General features: G+C 45.3%; 1 protein-coding gene and 1 long non-coding RNA gene across 2 annotated transcripts in view; both read right to left on the reverse strand.

Annotated features, from left to right (window-relative positions):
- Nucleotides 1–202: 202 nt before the first annotated feature.
- TNFSF4 (TNF superfamily member 4) lies at nucleotides 203–16,631 on the reverse strand (the record flags this gene model as incomplete). The annotated part of the gene is made up of 3 exons (XM_081121892.1): nucleotides 203–552; nucleotides 1,995–2,043; nucleotides 16,479–16,631. The coding sequence occupies 3 exons, from the start codon at nucleotides 16,629–16,631 to the stop codon at nucleotides 203–205; spliced, it is 552 nt and encodes a 183-aa protein (XP_080978018.1).
- Nucleotides 2,708–18,301, reverse strand: part of LOC308548579 — a 256,809-nt gene continuing 241,215 nt past the window's right edge. The window contains exon 7 of the long non-coding RNA XR_013997634.1: nucleotides 2,708–2,718. This is a non-coding gene — a long non-coding RNA (uncharacterized lncRNA). The remainder of the gene's footprint in view (nucleotides 2,719–18,301) is intronic.

Below are 18,301 nucleotides of genomic sequence, written 5' to 3' on the forward strand. Positions count from 1 at the left end.
TTAAATGATATGTCACGTAAGTCTTAAATATCCCTGAGTGGGGGCAGGGGAATCTTCTTCTGGCACGTCCTGTGTGACCATAGGTGGGGGCTGAGCTGAGACGACTCCTCCACTCCCAAGGAAGAAGCACTGTCCTATCCACCCCCAGCGTGGCATTGGTGCTTGGTGCTCGGTGCCTGGCTTAGGTGTGGCCGTCAGGTCCTCATTCGGCACAGAACCCATCAGGATTTTGATGAATGAGAATTAACTCCCCACCGTTCACCTGGATGTCTGCACAGGAGGTATTGTGAGTGGTCACATTCAAGTAGACTTTGTCCTTGAAACCCAGAAAGGCCACGGTGATGGAGTCAACGAACGTGACCTTGCTTAGGTTGAAGAGCGGTTGCCGGTTTTTCCGGTAATGAAGGCCCAGGCTGAGCTCCTGGGAGAAGAAGCCCTTCAGGGAAATGAGATAAAACCCGTCGCATGTGATGGGGATCGAGTTGTCCTCCACCTTCATGGTTTCCTCCTTGCCTGAGGATGTGAGGATGAAGCCTTTCTCGTTGTCACACCCTAAGGAGGGGAAGGGGAGGGGGGATAAAGGAAGAAGAATGATTCCTTAGCACAGCTTTGGGCAACGACCTTCCCATGCGTCTAGAAACATAGGTAGAGCCCGCGGTAGGGAGAGATGTTGAGAAGGAGAGGAAGCGAGCATCCTGGAGGAGGCAGAGCCAGAACTAGTACCGAGGACAGTCCCCGATGGCGCAGGGGTTCAAGAACCGAGAGATTAAAGCAACAGGCGGTTGTCACAATGCATCTGTGGCAGAAAATGGGGCTTGGAGGCTCCCCTGATTTTCAGACCTGGAGAGCCTGGCAAGCTCAGGGCCTCCTTTCTTGTTCAATAGCTCACCGGGCGCAGGGGGCGGCCGGCCGGCGCTTGCAGGGCCCTGAGCACCACCGCACGCAAAGCCAGTGCTTTGAGCTCCTCCCTTTGCCCTCCCCACCCTGTGAAGTGCACAATTTCCACATGCCCGGAGCCCTGGGCTTTCCAACAGGATTTACTGCTGGCTGTTGGCAGCCGCTGCTAAAGCTGAGAGACTCCGCTGCACACGGAAGGCCGGCGGCTCGGGCCCTGCTCAGAGGGAGCAGGTGGAGGAGCCAGGCCCGCCTCTCCCTTCCCCCTGCGCTGCTAGTTCTCCCTGGGAGGTCCCTCGGGAGAGTCGCTTCCACAGAAGGGAAAAGAGGAGACTCCTCCTCTGGTACCCTCGTGTGGCTCCATTCCAAGTGTAAGCCAAAGAGCCTAAATTTCTTTTCTTTTCAATCAGCCCCAATATGGCCAAGCAAGCACCTCTCAGACTCCCCACTCTGGCCCAGGCCCCGTGGCAGTAGGGAAACAGTAGGTCCCCACTGCTGGGCACAATTCAGTGATTCTTACTTTGTACCAGGCCCAGGGCGGGAGTGCTTTGAATTGGAAATGAAGACCGCTCATGGAGGGCAAGGTATAGTGCCCTCGGGCTCAGGAGAACTTGAGAAGCAAGTGAACAGCCTTGAAGAAACTACTGGTGGGTGTTCTAGTGTTAATCATGGATCCAAGCCGCTGGTCAAGCATCCCCTGGAACTTCACATCTGGAGCCTCCCTCAACTCTCTTCAAGGTAAAATCTCGACCTATACCGGCAAATGGTGTGTCTCACAGTCAGATAGGCTTGTAGGAGGTAAAGCCTTAGTTTCCTTACCTTAAAAATAAGAATAATTCCTACTCAGAGGATGCCTGGAAGGATTCGTGAAGCATCTAAAGGACTTAATACAGTGACAAGCACAGATTTGGTAACTAATGACTCCCCTTTTCTTCTTCATATGTCTCCTTTGTCCCCAATAAAAACAACATGCAGGGTCCAGCAACTCCAGGATTTAACACTTCCCTACGTAAGGGTGAGATCTTGTGTTCTGGGGGAAATTAAGAGGCTGGAGAGAAGATTCTTTTTAAAAAAAAAATCAAACTTTCAACAATACTTACTGGTAAACTGTGCTCTGATGCTCTGAACTGGAGGGTACTGAGGCGGCACCTGAAGGAGGAAAAAGGACATGTTTTTAGGAAAATAAAATAGTGAACAGATGGAATAGACAAGCCATATTCCGTGAAACAGATATGCAGGAGCCTCGAGGGGGAGCAGCTTGCCAAAGACTCGTTTTTTTCCCCGTGGAGATTAGACCCAGACTGCTCCCCTGCCCCTGGCTTTGCTATAACACCTCTTAAGATAAGTCAAGAGTGTTCTGCTCTTTCTTGGAAGCACCTAAGATCTGTGCTCAGCCCTGCCAAACTCTCCTTGGTGTATTGTTTTGGCTCACTGAGTCCCAATTTCCCAGTTCGGATATCAGAGCATCTAATAGTCATCTTGTCAAGGAGCCCATTTCAGCCGCAAAGATCCATCCATTCATCCCCTTGCCAAGCAGGCTGTGACCATCCATCCCCTCGCCAAGCAGGCTGTGACCATCCATCCGCCACGGCCACAGACTCCCAGAATACGGGGGGGATAGGGGGGGTGAATTCTGGAAGGCTCCTGGCTATAACCCAACAGTAACAGTGTTTTATTTTCAGGGCAGACAGGCAATAAAAACTGGTCTAATCTTTCAGAGTTCAGTGGATGTGAGTGTAGCATACTTTTAACATTGTTTTTTTCTCCCTTCTCCTTAACATCTTGAAAATCTAACTTGAACCCAGAGAGTAGTCAACAGCAAGAAAGAAGAGAGGAAGCCCGGAGGGGAAAATGTCTGCAGTAATTTGACCTTGAAGAGAGCAAAGAAGTTCAGTAAGAAGCAAAGCCTAAAGCATACGATGCGGGGGGGGGGGGGGGGGGAAGCAAAAGGCAGAACCACGTATAAAGTATATTGCTATGTATTAAAAAACAAAAATGATGCTTGCCCGGCCGGCGTGGCTCAGCGGTTGAACATCGGCCTATGATTCAGGAGATGGCAGTTCAATTACCAGTCAGGACACATGCCCGGGTTGCGGGCTCGATCCCCAGTGGGGGGCGTGCAGGAGGCAGCCAATGAATGACTCTCATCATTGATGTTTCTCTCTCTCCCTCTTCCTTCCTCCCTGAAATCAATAAAGACATATTTAAATAAATTAATTTAATTAATTAATTAAATTAAAAAATAATGCTTGCACAGGCATTGAATCTCTCTGAAAGGATACACAAAACACTGGTTGCAAGTATTGCCTCTGGAGAAAGGAACTGAAGCCTCAAGTCAAGAATGAAAGGGCCCCTCACTTTTCATGGTCGACTTTTTTATATTTTTCTAAGATTTTGTACCATCTGCTTATATGACCTACTAAAAACGGAAATCGGAAAAAGAAAAAAACCACTGCCTCTTGCGCCTGCCAAGAATAACAGCTCTCTCCCCATGATGCTTTTGGCGAGATGTCCTGACGGGAGGTGCGGGAGGGAATTTGTTTTCATCCCTGGGGTGTGGAATCCCTGCCTCCCACTGCCTGGCGCATGAGTAGCTGCAGTCAGGATTCCTCTGGCGACTGCCCACACGGATGAGGAATCCCCTACCTCCCGCAGAAATGAAAAGCGCAAGCCTTACCAAGCAGAAACCGACAGGCCTCGGAGGCAGAAGGGAGACTTTCCAAGCCCAGCCAGTCAGTGCTGAGCACACGCAGAGAGGTGTTGACTCAGGTCGACTTGAGAAGTCTTTGGCTCCTTCCTCTTTCTGAGCTGTCTGTTGGGGCTGAATTGGTGTCCTTTGTGCAATGTTCCGGAAGAAGGCCTCTTAGAAAGCATATTACCCTCTCATCGTAATCCCTGGGGTAAATCAATGCCCCACTGCTGTCCAAGCAAGTCAGTCCTAGCCGGAAAGGCCTCCTCATTCGGTTCAGATAGCACAGGGCTCAGCCGGCCGTAACCCGGGTCCCAATGCCAGCCAGGCAGGGATGGTGTTGTCTTGGGCAAGTTTCACAGCTTCTCTAGACATCAGTTCTCTCATCTTTAAAAATTACTAGAAGATCAAGACAACCTTTTCAGCACTAACAGTCCACGAACCAGGTTTCTGAAGTTGCACCCTAACCGCCTCACCCCCAGGCTTACGTCAAGCCCTCTGATCCCAAGGCCCTCGTGATTGGATTATTTGACTGACTTTGCAGAATCTTCACATGGTTTCTGCAATTCAAAGAAATCTGCCACCGTTTTGAAGTGACCTGATGATGTAAGGGTGGTAGTGACCCAGGGGACATCCTCTGCGACCAAGAGGCTGAGAGGCAGCAAGGAAAGTTCAAGTCACTTCCTCTCTTGGGTAGAGCTACTGAAACCCTGGACTGAGGCTTTCTGTTCCCCCTCCCGAAGGTGGCTCAGTGTAAGAACAGGCATATTCTTAGAAATCTCTAACTGCCATCAGTGCCATTAAGTCTAGACAATGTTGTGAAATAAAATAAATGGTCCTTCCTCTTGTCCTTGCCCTGCCGTAACTTTTCCCCTCACCCTCCACACCTGACTAATGCACTCCGACCACCCCCTGCCCAGGAGCAGCCCCACAGCGCCCCATTCAAGGTAGGCCCTCCATGGCCCGGCTCCAACCTCCTGGTCAAACGTCATTGCCACACACCTGTCCTCTCTGCGCCTTACACTCTAACCAACCATTTTCTCTAATCTCTTTTCCCTTGACTAGAACCTGGTAAGACGAGACAGGGAGCGCAGCCTTGAGGGTCAGATTCGGTTCAAATTGTGACTTCTCTAATTTCGTGAATTTGGAAACATCATATACCATTTCTGAGCGCTCATGCCTGGGAAAGTAAGGCGTGCTGCTATCGGAATATTCCCGGGAACTGACTGTGGAGTTGGAAGAAGATAACATACGTGAAGGCACCCAGCACTTTGCCTGGTGCATGATGCTAAGCTTTTGAAAATACTTGTTTCCTTTGCTCTATGCGACAAGAATATGCCTCCGTCTGTGGGTTCTCTGTCATTCCTGTTTTCTTGGCTTCACTTATGACATCCCTCAAACCCAGGAGGGAAGCCTGAACTCGGAGCCCTCCCTCTGCGCTTTCATGCTGAGGTCATGGTGAGACTACCGCCCTGCCGATCTGCTGTGTGTGCCAACTTCTTCTTTCCTCCCAGCTTAGCCCTGAAGTGCACGCAGGAATGGGATATTAATAAAAACCTTCCTAGGGGTGCCTCCTCACTCCAAATTTGAATGGAGGGGAAAAACTACTTGTGTGGTATAATGAAAATTACCCTGGAATGGAGGGGTGGAGTTGGATCCCTTTCCTTCTCTGGCCTCAATGTCTTCATCTATTAAATACAAGGTTCAACTAGAAGATGACTTCTCGTGCACTCATGCTTCTGAGACAGTCGACTGACAGGAGTTTGGGGGTGGTGTGGGGTCTTCACACTTTTCCAGATTGAAGAAGCTTTATTGTCTAGCTTGTTCTTGTACAGAACTCCTCTGGACCTTTGATATTTTCCATTTTCTTAGTATCTGGAGAAGACCTGAGGGTTTTGCTTTTCTTGATATTAAAAAAAAAGGCTATGTTTGTGTATGGGTAAAAAATATATATATCTTCTGATATTTACCCTTATGAAAGTATTTTTCTGAGGGTCCAAGATTAATTTGAATTATTTTCATCATCAGTACTGAACAAGATTAAAATATTAGGTTTTAGATAGTTGTCAAAATATTCAGATATATCTTAAAATACCCCAGAGGTTTTCCAGAAGAGATCTCCTCAGCCAACCCTATAAGGTTTTCTGTGTAGTACAGTTTGGCAAAACCTTTGGCCAGGCTCTGGTGAGGTGCAATTGACCTGACATGGGGCAGCAGCCCATGGGCAAGTACAAAGTTGGCAGCAAGCAGGTGCTGCAAAGAAGAGCCAGAAGTAGGTCCTTTTCTGGCCTCTCTCAGTACCTTGAGCACTGAGCTGTCTGGAAACAAAACTGGAAAATGTCTGATGTCCAGCATTTATCCAGCAGCCTTTACCATGCTCCCAAGAGCTCGCCTTTGGAGAGAGTTTCTAATTCTGACTTACTGGTATGTGGCATGAGGCTGCCAACCTTATACTCACTTGACATTTGTCCTGGAGAAGGGAATCTATGGCAGGAGGGGATGAGACGCAACAAGTATGAAACCAGGACATGGGCTCTACATTCCCTCTGGGGGCCTTGCCCTTCCTCACTTGATACCCAGCCACAATGTCAAGATCTTAGGTGGGACTCAGGTAGGGTGGGAGTCAGTGGAGCATGGTGGGGAGACAGATCTGTGATGGGGACTCCCCAGTTCACCATGCCACCTCCACTGGGATGTGAACCTCTCCTCCCCCTGCCTTGGGCTTCACGTCAATCAGAGGAGACCTAAGAGACCATGAAAGCACACCCTCACAAACTCTCAGGGTGTGCCTCAAGGAGCCTCTGCAGAGGAAGATGGAATTTTCTGTACTTAGTCACTACAGTAGGCTGGGAAGCTAAACTCTCATCCTGGGGCATTCAGTGTGTGCTCAGTGGAAACAGCCTCCTTACCAGAGGCAAGGCGTTCGCTTCTGATCAGGGAAGTTCAGAACTCCACTCAGACATAGGACTGAGAATGGGCAAAAACTGGTTCTTTGCCCAAGAAACCTTCCATATTCAGACAAATCTTATCCCAAAATTTACATTTCGTAGAGATGAAAATTTTGTTGAATAAAGAGTCTTTGGGGATCTAATGAACACAAAGAATAGCCGATTTAACTGTCATCCCAAACCTTCTCTTTCTCCTTCCCTCACCCTTCACCACGGCTGTCAGCACCTTTTTGCTATAAGCTGTCTCTCAGCCCTCATTCTCTTCTCTACTGCACCATCCATGTGATATCCTAACCTAGCCCGCTCTCTCTAAACACTTCCACTCTTCTTGTCAAAATTACTTAGTAATGGCTATCCCACAGAGAGGCCCCTATTTACTGACCCTGTCCTCTCAATCTCAGAGAACAAAAACTATGGTTTCATTGTCCCAGATACTTAGCAATTAACATCCCTAAGAGGGATCTCAGTCTTGAGGTAAACAACCAAATGAACCAAAAGCATCCATGTGACATGAACACATCTTCAAAATGATGTGATTGACCAAATGCAACTAACTTTTTCTATCCTCAAGGGGAAGATTTTTCTCATATTTGGATTTCCCTTTCCACATGAACTGGGGAAGTCCTCAAAGTACACCGACAGAGGCATCTGCCAAAACATTTCTAAGAACTCACTTCCTCACCTCCGTGATTGTGTGAGTCTGCACCATAATGTTCTTGTAGCAGCTTAGATTCTAAGCAGCTGGAGGGGTCAGTTGACAATGTACTCACTGCATTATCATAAATCTTACCCTGCCTCAAGCATAACGGAATTCAGTAAGTCAATGTTTGCTTAGCTAAAGGGGAACTTAGCCCCTTAGACAATGCCCAGAACTTAGCCAATGACTTCGTAATCACATAATATCCAACACTGACTCCAACCAACACCAGATGTTACTCAAGTGTTTTAAATTGTTCCACGCATACTTGAGTACAAAGGGAGTAGCAGAATTATTACAATCAGATTCTTTCTGTCTGAAGTTATTCATTCTCCAGTTCATTTGCTATATACAAAGGAGAAGTTAATGCCTTTGGAAGGCAACTAGAAGCCTAGACAAGACATTGGGCTGAGAATATGGACCCTAGGGTCTGGTCTTAGGCCAGAACAAGTCCTTTCCCTTCCTCAATTTCTAATTACTTCGTCTTGATGTCCAACCTCAGTTAAGATGGTGGAATAAGCAGCATCTAAGGACCCTTCTATGTCAGAGATTAGGCAAATCACAACATTCAGAAGAGAAATCCCAAGGGATTGGGTGAACAGAAGACTTTTCAACACAACAAGCCCCTGTGCTCTAACAGAAGCAGCAGATACCCCTCCTCCTCCCCTGGCTCCCTCTGATGGTTAACAAACAATCAAGAGTGTCTCTAGTGTTGTTTGTGCAATAAAGCTCTAAATAATCCTCAACCTGTGCTCTCATGGGGACTTAGACTGGTGACTGGTCAAAATCGTTGCAGTGGAATGATGATGGTGGTTGTGACAATAATGACAATAGCATTCATAACTAAGGCCTTCCTGATAATTCACAGAGAAGAAACCAAGTGCCTCATGCAAAAGAAAAGTTGGCTCACTTTATAACCTCAATCAGGAGACTCGGCATTGAAGCTTGTAGATAGCTTTCCGTGAAACTTCTTACTCAAGGATTATGCTCCACTTGGTTATCCAGGATCGATCACACACTATGTTACTGCTTCTTTAAGTGTCTGCTTTAAACACAGGGGTTGGAAACTCTGGGAAGGCAGGGAAGGCCATGTCTTGTTCACCACTGTTTTCTCTTTGTCTGACAGGTAATTGACACTCTACAAATACTATCGAATAAGTAAATGAATCAATGGCTTGTAGTGAGTTGAATAATGTCTCCCCCAAAGCTCACATCCACCTGAACCCTCAGTATATGACTTTATTTGGAAATAGGGTATTTGCAGAGGTAGTTAGTTAACATGAGGTCTACTAGATTAGGGTTGGCCCTAAATTCAGCATGACTTCTATCCTTAAAAGAAGAGGAAAAGATACAGAATTACACAGGGGAGATGGTCGTGTGAAGATGGGGGCAGTTCTTAGGGTGATGTGGCCACAAGCCAAGGATTGCTGCGAAAGAAGCCAGAAAGAGGCAAGGGAGGATTCTTCCCTAGAGCCTTTAGAGGGAGCATGGCCCTGCCAGCACTTTGACTTTTAATTTCTATCCTCCAGAACTGTGAGAAACTAAATCTCTGTTGCTTTAAGGTGCCTGGTTTTGATAATTTATTGTGGCAGCTCTTGGAAACTAAATACATGGTCGACTAGGTATTTGTATAGAGTGTGCAAATCACGCTAGCACATGAAAGTATATCTTTGAATCAAAGTCTGATAGAGCTGGAAAGGTCTGGGGAAATTATATAGACTAAGCTCAGAGAGAAATGATCAGCTAGGTTCCCTTTCTCTTCTGTAAACATATCGCACATACTATGCTCTGTTTCATAACAAGAACCCCTAAGGTTTTATGTGATTGTTAAATCATCATGGATCATGTTATCTACATTTGTATAAGTAGATTCGAATCCCTTTTTAAAAAAGAATCTTTCTTCCCTCTGTACCAGGTCATAAATCTTTTCCTCAAGTTTTCTTCAAATACAACGACTGTCAGAAAAGAAAGCAAATTCTAGAATAGCCAGCCCAAATTCTTAAAGCTCAGAGTCACAAAGTCATGGCCCAGGGGAATGAAAGGAGACAGGAGTAGAACGCAGACATAGCCACAGTGTCTAACTTGCCTGACCTTTCCATATAAACCCAGACATGACTGTAATGCCTCACATTTCCTTACTGTAAAACTGCACCCAAGTATCTATCTTGTTCCAAGGTCATGGTGAAGGAGTGAGGACAGATGTGGGGAAAAGATCTGCAAAAACGAGAGACTGTTATTGCAAGAGACACCAGGAGCGATACCCTCAATTATTCCCCACCCCCCAAAAAAGGCTTTCCTCTCCTAGTCTTCCTCATACCATGTACAGGGTCAGATTAAGGCCTTTAGGAGCCTTGGAAGCTAAAAACTTTAAGCAATCAACACACAAGTAATTCAAAATATACTTTATGTTGCTGAACTATAAAGTAGGGGTTTTACAACTTATTTTATAACCCCAAAAGGTTTTAATATTTTCCTTTAATGATTATTTGGATGCTAGTTTATTATTTTTTATAATGTTGGACAATTTCTCTGGTTCTCTAGCTCGTGCCCCAGCTACCTACAGAGAAGCCCAGCCCTGAGGGTCCATCCTTTCAACTCACTGGGCCCCTCCGTTCCCCACATATATAATGCAACACTTTGGGAATGAAGTTTTCTATCCATCCACAAGCTCCTATTAAATTAGTATTAGAAAAATTAAAGTGTGGGTCTATTTTCCATCAGCCAGATGTGGGGTTTTTTTGTTTGTTTTTGTTTTTTTCAATATATCTTTATTGATTTCAGAGAAAGGAAAGGAAAGGGAGAGAGAGAGATAGAAACATCAATGATGAGTCATTGATCGGTGGCCTCCTGCACGCCCCCGACCGGGAATCAAGCCCGCAACCCAGGCATGTGCCCTGACCGGGAATCGAACCGCAATCTCCTGGATCCTAGGTCGACGCTCAACCTCTGAGCCACACCCGGGCGGGCCAGATGTGTTCTTGGAGCAGTTACATGTTACCAAAGCTAGAAAACTTTATACAAATTAATAATCCACCTAAGGTGCATTTCAGAATAAAAGTTCTGCTGGAAAGAAAAGTAATTACAGTCGTCCCCCCTTATTCAATGGGATATGTTCCAAGACCCCTAGGTTATGCCTGAAACTATGGATAGTACCGAACCCCATATATATATATACTATGTTTATCCTATGCATTCATAAAGCACTTTCTGGCTTCTCCTTGGCATATCCAAATTGCCAGCATCACTACTCTTGCACTTTGGAGCCATTATTAAGTAAAATAAGGTTGGCTTGAACACAAGCAGTGCGGTATCTCAACAGTAAATCCAAAAACGAAGGCGGCAACTGGGTGACTAATGGGCCAAGAGTGTCTACAGCTGTGGAGACGGCCTATAAAGGGATGATTTACATTCCAGCCGGAGAGCCGAGATTTCATCACACCGCTCAGCAAGTTGTGTGATTTAAAACGAGTGAATTGTTTCTTTCCGGCACTTTTCATTGAACATTTTTGGACCATGGTTGAATATGGGTAATTGAAAACCCAGAAAGTGAAACTGAACATAAAGTAGGGGGATGGGGGGGACTACTATATACCAGTCATATTCTCAGTGTTTCTAGTATTGTGACCAGACCACATCCTTCTTCTAAATACAATTTTCTTCCCTATTTGGGAGCCCAGTCGCTGGAGAATTGGATGAAACAAATCAAAGTTGGGGGAGATGGAAGCGGCCAGGGCCATCTAAGTGTGTCTACTTCCAGACACTGAGCCTAGTAACACTTTAGGGCCTAATAAATTCTCCCTCTGTTCTTTCTTTGTACCTGATGCAGCCATAAACTCTTAATTAGAAATCTATATTCCAAAATGCTAGAATTATTCCAAAGGGTTGGGGTTTTTTAACCCTAAAGGAAGTCAAAATCCAAGAAGTTAAGGATAACCCTAACCATGATATGCTTTCTGAGATTTGAGCTGCGGCGTGTGTGTGTGTGTGTGTGTGTGTGTGTACGCACAATGAAAACATTTTAGTGGTGGTATGCGGAGGGAAGCATGTCCGTGAATAATAACCATCGTCTCAGCATTTCCAAGGCTCCGGACCACGTTTGCTCTTCACAACTACCAAACTGAAAATGATTCAGCTGACGAAACTGGCGCTCAGGGAATTTCGGGGAATTTACGCAAAGTCACAACGCTAAAGGCTGGGCTGAACCAGAGCCTTCTAGTTTCTGGTCCAACGTGCTCTCCCCGACACCACAGTGTCTCCCTCAAAACTTTGAGATGTATCGTATTTTCGTATAAGGAAGTGTTGCGATGCCTTCATTTAAAAAGATCTGAATATCGAAATTATGAGTGGCTACAAACAAAGTACACAAGCCATAGGCTGTTGGGGAATTCGATTTCATCCTAACGCATCCACTATGCGTTTCACCTCCAGCCATCGGTGTGAAGCAACCTTTTGTAACTCAGTGCTTTTCACTCGTAACAATACTGTACAGGGCTCCTCTCACCTACATGACTCCAGAAGGTTAATGTTCATTTTCTTTAAAAAAAAACACAAAAAAAACTTTATTGATTTCAGAGAGAGAAAAAGGGAGACAGAAACATCAATGATGAGAGAGTCATTGATCGGCTGCCTCCACGCCCCCGACTGGGGATCGAGCCCACAACCCAGGTATGTGCCCTGACCAGGAATCGAACCCCGATCGCCTGGATCCTAGGTCGATGTTCACCCGCTGAGCCACGCCCGGCCGGGCGGCTAATGTTCATTTTCCCTGGATGCAGAATCCCTGAATGGGTGGAGAGTACAGGTTCTCTGAGAGTGAGGGCCACAGAAGTGACTGCAGTGAAAAGAAATAGGGTTGGAAGGGCAAGTGGTCAGCCCCGAGGCCGGGCTGGGTCTGCTCTGTGCCTGTAGGTAAGGGCTGAAGTCAGAGAAATGGAATCAGGAGATTATATCCCTAAGTCTATACAAAAGCCTTGCTGCTCAATCCCCAATCTTTCTGTGTGTGTGTGTGTGTGTGTGTGTGTGTGTGTGTGTGTGTGTGTTTCCATATATGCGGACATATGTGATATTTCCTGCATGATCCCAGTATAAATTTTTCTGTCCTGTTTTGAGTACTAGGGTCAGTAGTATATCAAAATTTTTCAGTTACAAAATATCATCACTGTGTAAATAGTGATCAATATGAGGCCACCTTGATATAGTGATCAATATGAGGCCACCTTGATATAGTGATCAATATGAGGCCACCTTGATATAGTGATCAATATGAGGCCACCTTGATATCACCTCTTACATCTGGTGAGCTCTAGGCTCCCCGAGAAAGGTTTTCTTACCTTGACTCCTTGGGGAAAGAGAGTGGGCTCTGTTAAGCCGTCTGAGAATGGTTCGTTTTACTGGGGCGCCCCCTAGTGTTGCATGAGATCAGATTCACTTTCTAGTTAGAGAAAGATGTAAACCACAGAAGAGAAGTGAGATTTGGAGAAGCAGCAATTTGGGTAATTTTTCCTGTATTTTCTTTTGCATTGAATGGAAGGAAGTGTGTTCCCTAGTATGAATCACCAGACCCTGCCAAGCTTTACCTTCCACCATTTTGCCCTAGGAACATTCAATTTCAACCATTTTGAACAACCCGCTGTTCTACCCAGAAAGCCTTCTACCCCCTTCCCATCCACTTGTCTATTTAAAGACTTTCTACTCCTCCTTCTAAATCAGGGGTAGCATTACCTCCTCCCAAGCTCTTACCCTCTCTAGGATTCTGTTTTCTCATCTGTAAGTAGACTATGTCTAATGTCCTCTCAAAAATCCAATGATTCTATACATTATTATTAGTCCCCCCTTTAAGGGCCTCCAAATAGTTAATGACAAATCAGTTCAATACTTTAGATATTTCTTTGTCATTCTCATAGAATTGCTTATGAAATGTAAATTCCATTGCATTGAAAATCATTCATCTGCACGTCTGGCATTAAAAAAAAAAAAAAGAGCTTTTAAAAAACTTGTTAGATTACATGGGGATACATTTAAATTGAGCTAATCTGAGAGAAAATTTTCAGGCCAAAGGGGGAAAAAAGCTGCTTTTTTCTCCATAAATGATGCAAACAAAAGTCCAAATTATAGCCTGAAACTTCATTAAGAAACTGGATTCCAATAGACACAGAACTGGTCAGCTCACTTTCCAAGTTCCTCTACTTCTGTTTTTCCCAGCAGTAAAAGTGATGAAAATATAAACCTTTAACTGAAATTTGCTAAAGAATTATCACTAAAAGCACTCACATCTATAAATTGCTATGATTAAGGTGATACAAATCTTGAAATAGCCCAGCTTCAATAGCCCTGAGACACACAAATATAATTTACAAATCATGCTTATAAATTTGTAAATTATATTTGTAAAGTGACCTGCTTTTCTGCCAGCTGAAGTAACAGGTAAGACTGGAAGCCTAATACTTTAAATAAATATTCAAAGAATGTGTATTGTTTTTGGTAACAGAAGCACTCAATTTCACAATTTCTACCCTAGATATTCTTCTAGATATTCTTCTAGAATCTTCTTTCCTCCTTCTAAATAAGGTACTTTGCTAACCCAGAACAGGTTATTTAGATATGTAGATAGTATATAAATAAGTACAAATTACAAGTATATGTGCAAATTTTATTTCCTCCCATCCCTTCTTAAGAACCAGGAAATTCATAAGCTCAGACACAAAAATGTGCTTCCTTATATTTTGTATTTCTCAAAACCTCCCCGAGTCTATGAATATATGTATAAAGTACACAGCCATAGAATACTGAGCTGGAGGAGATCTTTCTGATCATTTGATCCAACTGCTAACACATGAGAAAATCGAAGCCCAAAGAGGGAAGCGACTTATCTGAGCGGGAAGGTCTATCTTTTTTTTTTCTGACATCGATTATTTTATATGGCTAAAAATTAAATCGAAAACATAAGGGAAAATTATGATTATTCTCCAAATATCTTTCTCCTACACTAAAAAAAAAAAAAATCCAACGTAACAAGCCATAGACAGATCACAGCAATATTGTTTTATAAAAGTAGAGGGGTTTTCGCACCATCACCTAGTCTATCCTTCAACCAAAATTCCAAACAATTTTATCAATGAGTTTAGAAAGGCTATACCAGTCCGTCTCCCTTTTCCAACAGCTACTCTACACTCTTCTCTCAGTGTCTCTCAGTCTCTGTCCCTCTCTCCCTCCCTCCCTCCCTCTCCCTCATGGGCGCACACACACAGCCACCACCACCATCGGATTGAGTTCCAGGGGTAACACACACCATCTATTTGTGCTCCCTTTCCCCCCACTAAAGTATATGAGATTAAATGGAAGGGCCCATTGTGCTGCTGTGCATCTTATCCAGTATAAGAAATTATGTTAGCTAAAACAGTCTAGCTAGAAATAAGAAAAAAATTTAAAATTCCTGGCAAGTGAAGAATTTCAAATATCTGTGCCCCAAAAATTCCATCTCCAGAGTATACGAGAGCACATTTCCTGAGCCAGCAGCTCTAAGGTGCCTCCTATGTCTTTGCTTCCATTTCTGTGTCCTGGAAACCAGCACTCAGCTTTCCTTCCAGGCTGGGTCACAGAGCTGCTGGGTGACTTGCCAGAAGGACCCCCCTCCTTCTCAGCACCTCCTGGGTGTTGCTAGTCCCGAGAGGCTCCGCCACCAGCGGGCTGCACACCCCTTTCACCTTCGGCTCCCTCCTGCTCACAGTCTTAGCTGAGTCTCAATGGGGCCATCTGTCCTGTCTTTACATCGTCACAGCGTAAGGACATCTGTGACACTGGGGTGGTTTGAAAAAGCACTCTCAGGGCTCCCAGACGTGGCGCGTGCACTCAGCTGTTCTATTTTTGTGTACTCTGTTTTCTTCTCGGAAGAGCCTGATTCCGGTCTGTGTCTTAGCCACCCTGCCATGGACACATTGCACCACCCCCGCGCCCCAGGTCGCCTACTCTTATTGTACCCAAAGGGCTCTGCAGAGAGAAGGAAAGGTGTGTCATGATGCGGGGAGAGTGTGGTGCTGTGCCTGCCGCTCCACAGACTTGAGCATGACACAGCTACCCTGCTGGACTCTGGGGACTTGAGCCCTCTCTGCAGCACAGCGATCACAACCTCTCTGCCACCAGCCTCTGCACCAAAAAAACCCTGTTTCCGGTGGGCAGAGGCAAGCCCAGGCGTCTGCCAGGACTCCCCTGGTCCCATCCCGGTCCTGTTGGAGATACCCAGTCTCTGACATGTCCATCAGAAATAAAAGTTCCTATTGTCTAATACTTACCGGTGGCAGACTTTTCTAACCCAAAGCATCCCCAGGGACAGATTTTCTAACCCCAAGCAACCCACTAAGGAAACAAGACTGATCAGACCAGCCTCGACGAGGGAACACGGGCAGGCTGTACGTTTATTTTCAGTGGGGTTGCCTGCAGTCAAGAACATCCTTAAAGACCTAATAATGTTTGCAGGTGAGAGCAAGTAAATAAGAAAAAAATCATGTAAAAGGGACCAGAATAAAGAGAAGGGGAAATGCAAGGAATATCTTCATTAGGCGGGGGAATTACTAGGGTGATGCCCACCCACCGCATGCGTTGGACACGGCGGAGGGGACGCCGCGATGCCTGGCCGCGGTGACTCGGGGAAAGGCCGTGAGGATCGCAGCAGATCAGGCTGCTGCGGGCAAATGTTTGGCCACGTGCACGTGCGCACATGACCACGCGCCTCTGCCCTTGGGAGGGCTATTAGCCATCCGAAAGGACTTGGCACCGCCGCCTTCAGCGTTCTTTACAAAGCAGAAGCAAAGGCCCGCGAGAGTCTGTGGGTTTTGCGAACACAGTGGCAAAGTAGAGCTGAGCCCTTTCTTATTTCCTTTTTATATTAATTCCCGGATCAGACGCTTACTAGCAGAACGGGTAAACCAGGCGCACCAGTGACTCGAAGCTTCGAAGTGACAGCTCCTAAAAGAATACCGGGACTCCTGCATTGCGGAGAAAGAGAAGACTCCAGAAGCAGAGCCCCTGCCCTACCTCCACGGTGCCCCATCACCGCCACTGCTGAGAAAAGGGAAGGAAAAAGGAGACCGGGGGGTGCTTAACCACACTGCACAGCCGCTATGGGGAAAAGGGGGAAAAAAACCAAAAAGCTCCACAATCTGGTTATCAGATTACCTCCAAGTGACCCTTTGCAGCCTTGGGAGCTGCCGTCAGTGTGACCTGGTGCGAGCAAAAGAGCCGGTGTGCATCTTACCTGAGGAGCGTAGAAGTGCAAGCAGATGTAGGTGAGACACAGGAGCAGTCCCAGCCCCTGGACCACGGAGGCCACCAGCAGCAGCTTGTTCGTGGGGAATCGCAGCCCTGGTGTGTTTCTCACACGCTCACCCAGGGCTTGGCCCCCTTCCATCTTCACAGTCTGGAGGCAGGAAAGGAAATCCGAGGGAGAGCTGGCCTCTCCCCTCCCAAGAAGGGGGTGAAGACCCAGGAGCATCAATCAGCCAGTCCTCGGAGGTACCAGGACCAGAGATAAGAGGCGATTGAAAGAGCAGAGCGGACTCTCTCAGTTTTAATGCTGTCGCTTTGCAGGCAGGCGGGGAACTTCTTTGTGACTAATCTGAATTTCCCCTTTACTTTCTTTCTTTTTCTCTCTTCTCTGGGCTAACAGGGAGTTGTTTTTGTGGCATTCCAGTTCTGATTTGAGTGACTGTGAAATGACAGTCATAAAAGTGTGCTATTTTCTTAATTTCTCACTGCACCAGTAACCAAATTGTGGGTCACTTATAAAGATAAAAATGATCACCCGTTGATATGGGAGTTTATCTACCCCTCCCCCGAGGTGTCTTAACTCACAGAAGAGCTTTAAGGAAAATGCTGAAACTAAGCATTGAACCCTTTCTACAGATTTTCTGGGGAAACACACCCACAAATCATTTTCGAAGTGGGAAAAAAGAGAAAAGAAAACTGGATGGTGGATCACGTAGAAATATAGGAGTGAGATCTTCTCAATTTATTCCATTGCAGTGTAATAAATAAACTAGTATCTAGTGAGCTTCTACAGTCTTCTCATTTAATCCTTTCTGGAGAGGTTGGTAAAGACTTAGATGGTCAATGTTAAGCAAAACAGAAAAGAAGCCGAGTATCCTGACTTTCCCCGCTTCTGTCCATGTTACCTTCTTCCCAAATGTAACCTACGCACAAATGAAGGAATGAATGGACTTGAATAAGTTTTGAAACTTTCTCTTTTCTTTGAAGTCAAGGGTGGACTCAGAACTCTGAAAATAAGATTATCCTACCAATGGACAGACTCTACTTACCTTTTACCACTGAAATAAATGACAAAATCACTTCTAATGTCAAGTTCAAACTGACGGACATTTACTGAGTACCTAGTAAATAAGCCGAGGGGCTGCCTAAGAGAAAATTCTGTCTCTTCTGTGGACAGATGCATTCTCCTGAGCTCCCCATTAGTCACTCAACAGCTGTTTAAAGGAAGGGAGGGAGGGATATTTTGATACCAACAATCTGAGGTGTTACATGCACTTAGCCTTACAGAGAATGGTTATGAGGCACATTCAAAAGAGAGCTTGTGGGAAAAGGTGAGTACATTTAATATTACAGTATTAATCAATTAAGATGCGAACGAATACCCTCATGATAATCATTATGCCTTGCATCTGGAAGACATACTGGTTTTCAGAAGTTCAAGTGTTTGTCTCAACGATAAGGGAACTGAGGCATTGACTCCAAGCCAAGACTAAAAATCAAGGTCCATCCAAACTTCCCTCTCAATGGTCGTTCCCAAGAGCAAAGCATGTGTAATACACAGGATGTGGAAGAATGAAATAAAAATCAGTGCGCAGAGCCCAATTCTTATGTAATGGTTAATAGCAATAAATAAATGTTTAAATTGATAACTACTTGTGCATTTATTTTCAAAAACTAACTAAGAGTCACGGGGGAGCGGGGGAGCCTAAGATGCTATTGGAAACTGACTAGGAATGCTTTTAATGCTGAAAATCAAAGAAAATATTTTTAAATAATGGCCGAAAGGATGGAAAAAAAATGTTTACAGAGTCC

This window comes from Miniopterus schreibersii (assembly GCF_964146895.1).
Source record: "Miniopterus schreibersii genome assembly, chromosome: 19".
In the NCBI taxonomy this organism is placed as follows: Eukaryota; Metazoa; Chordata; class Mammalia; order Chiroptera; family Miniopteridae; genus Miniopterus; species Miniopterus schreibersii.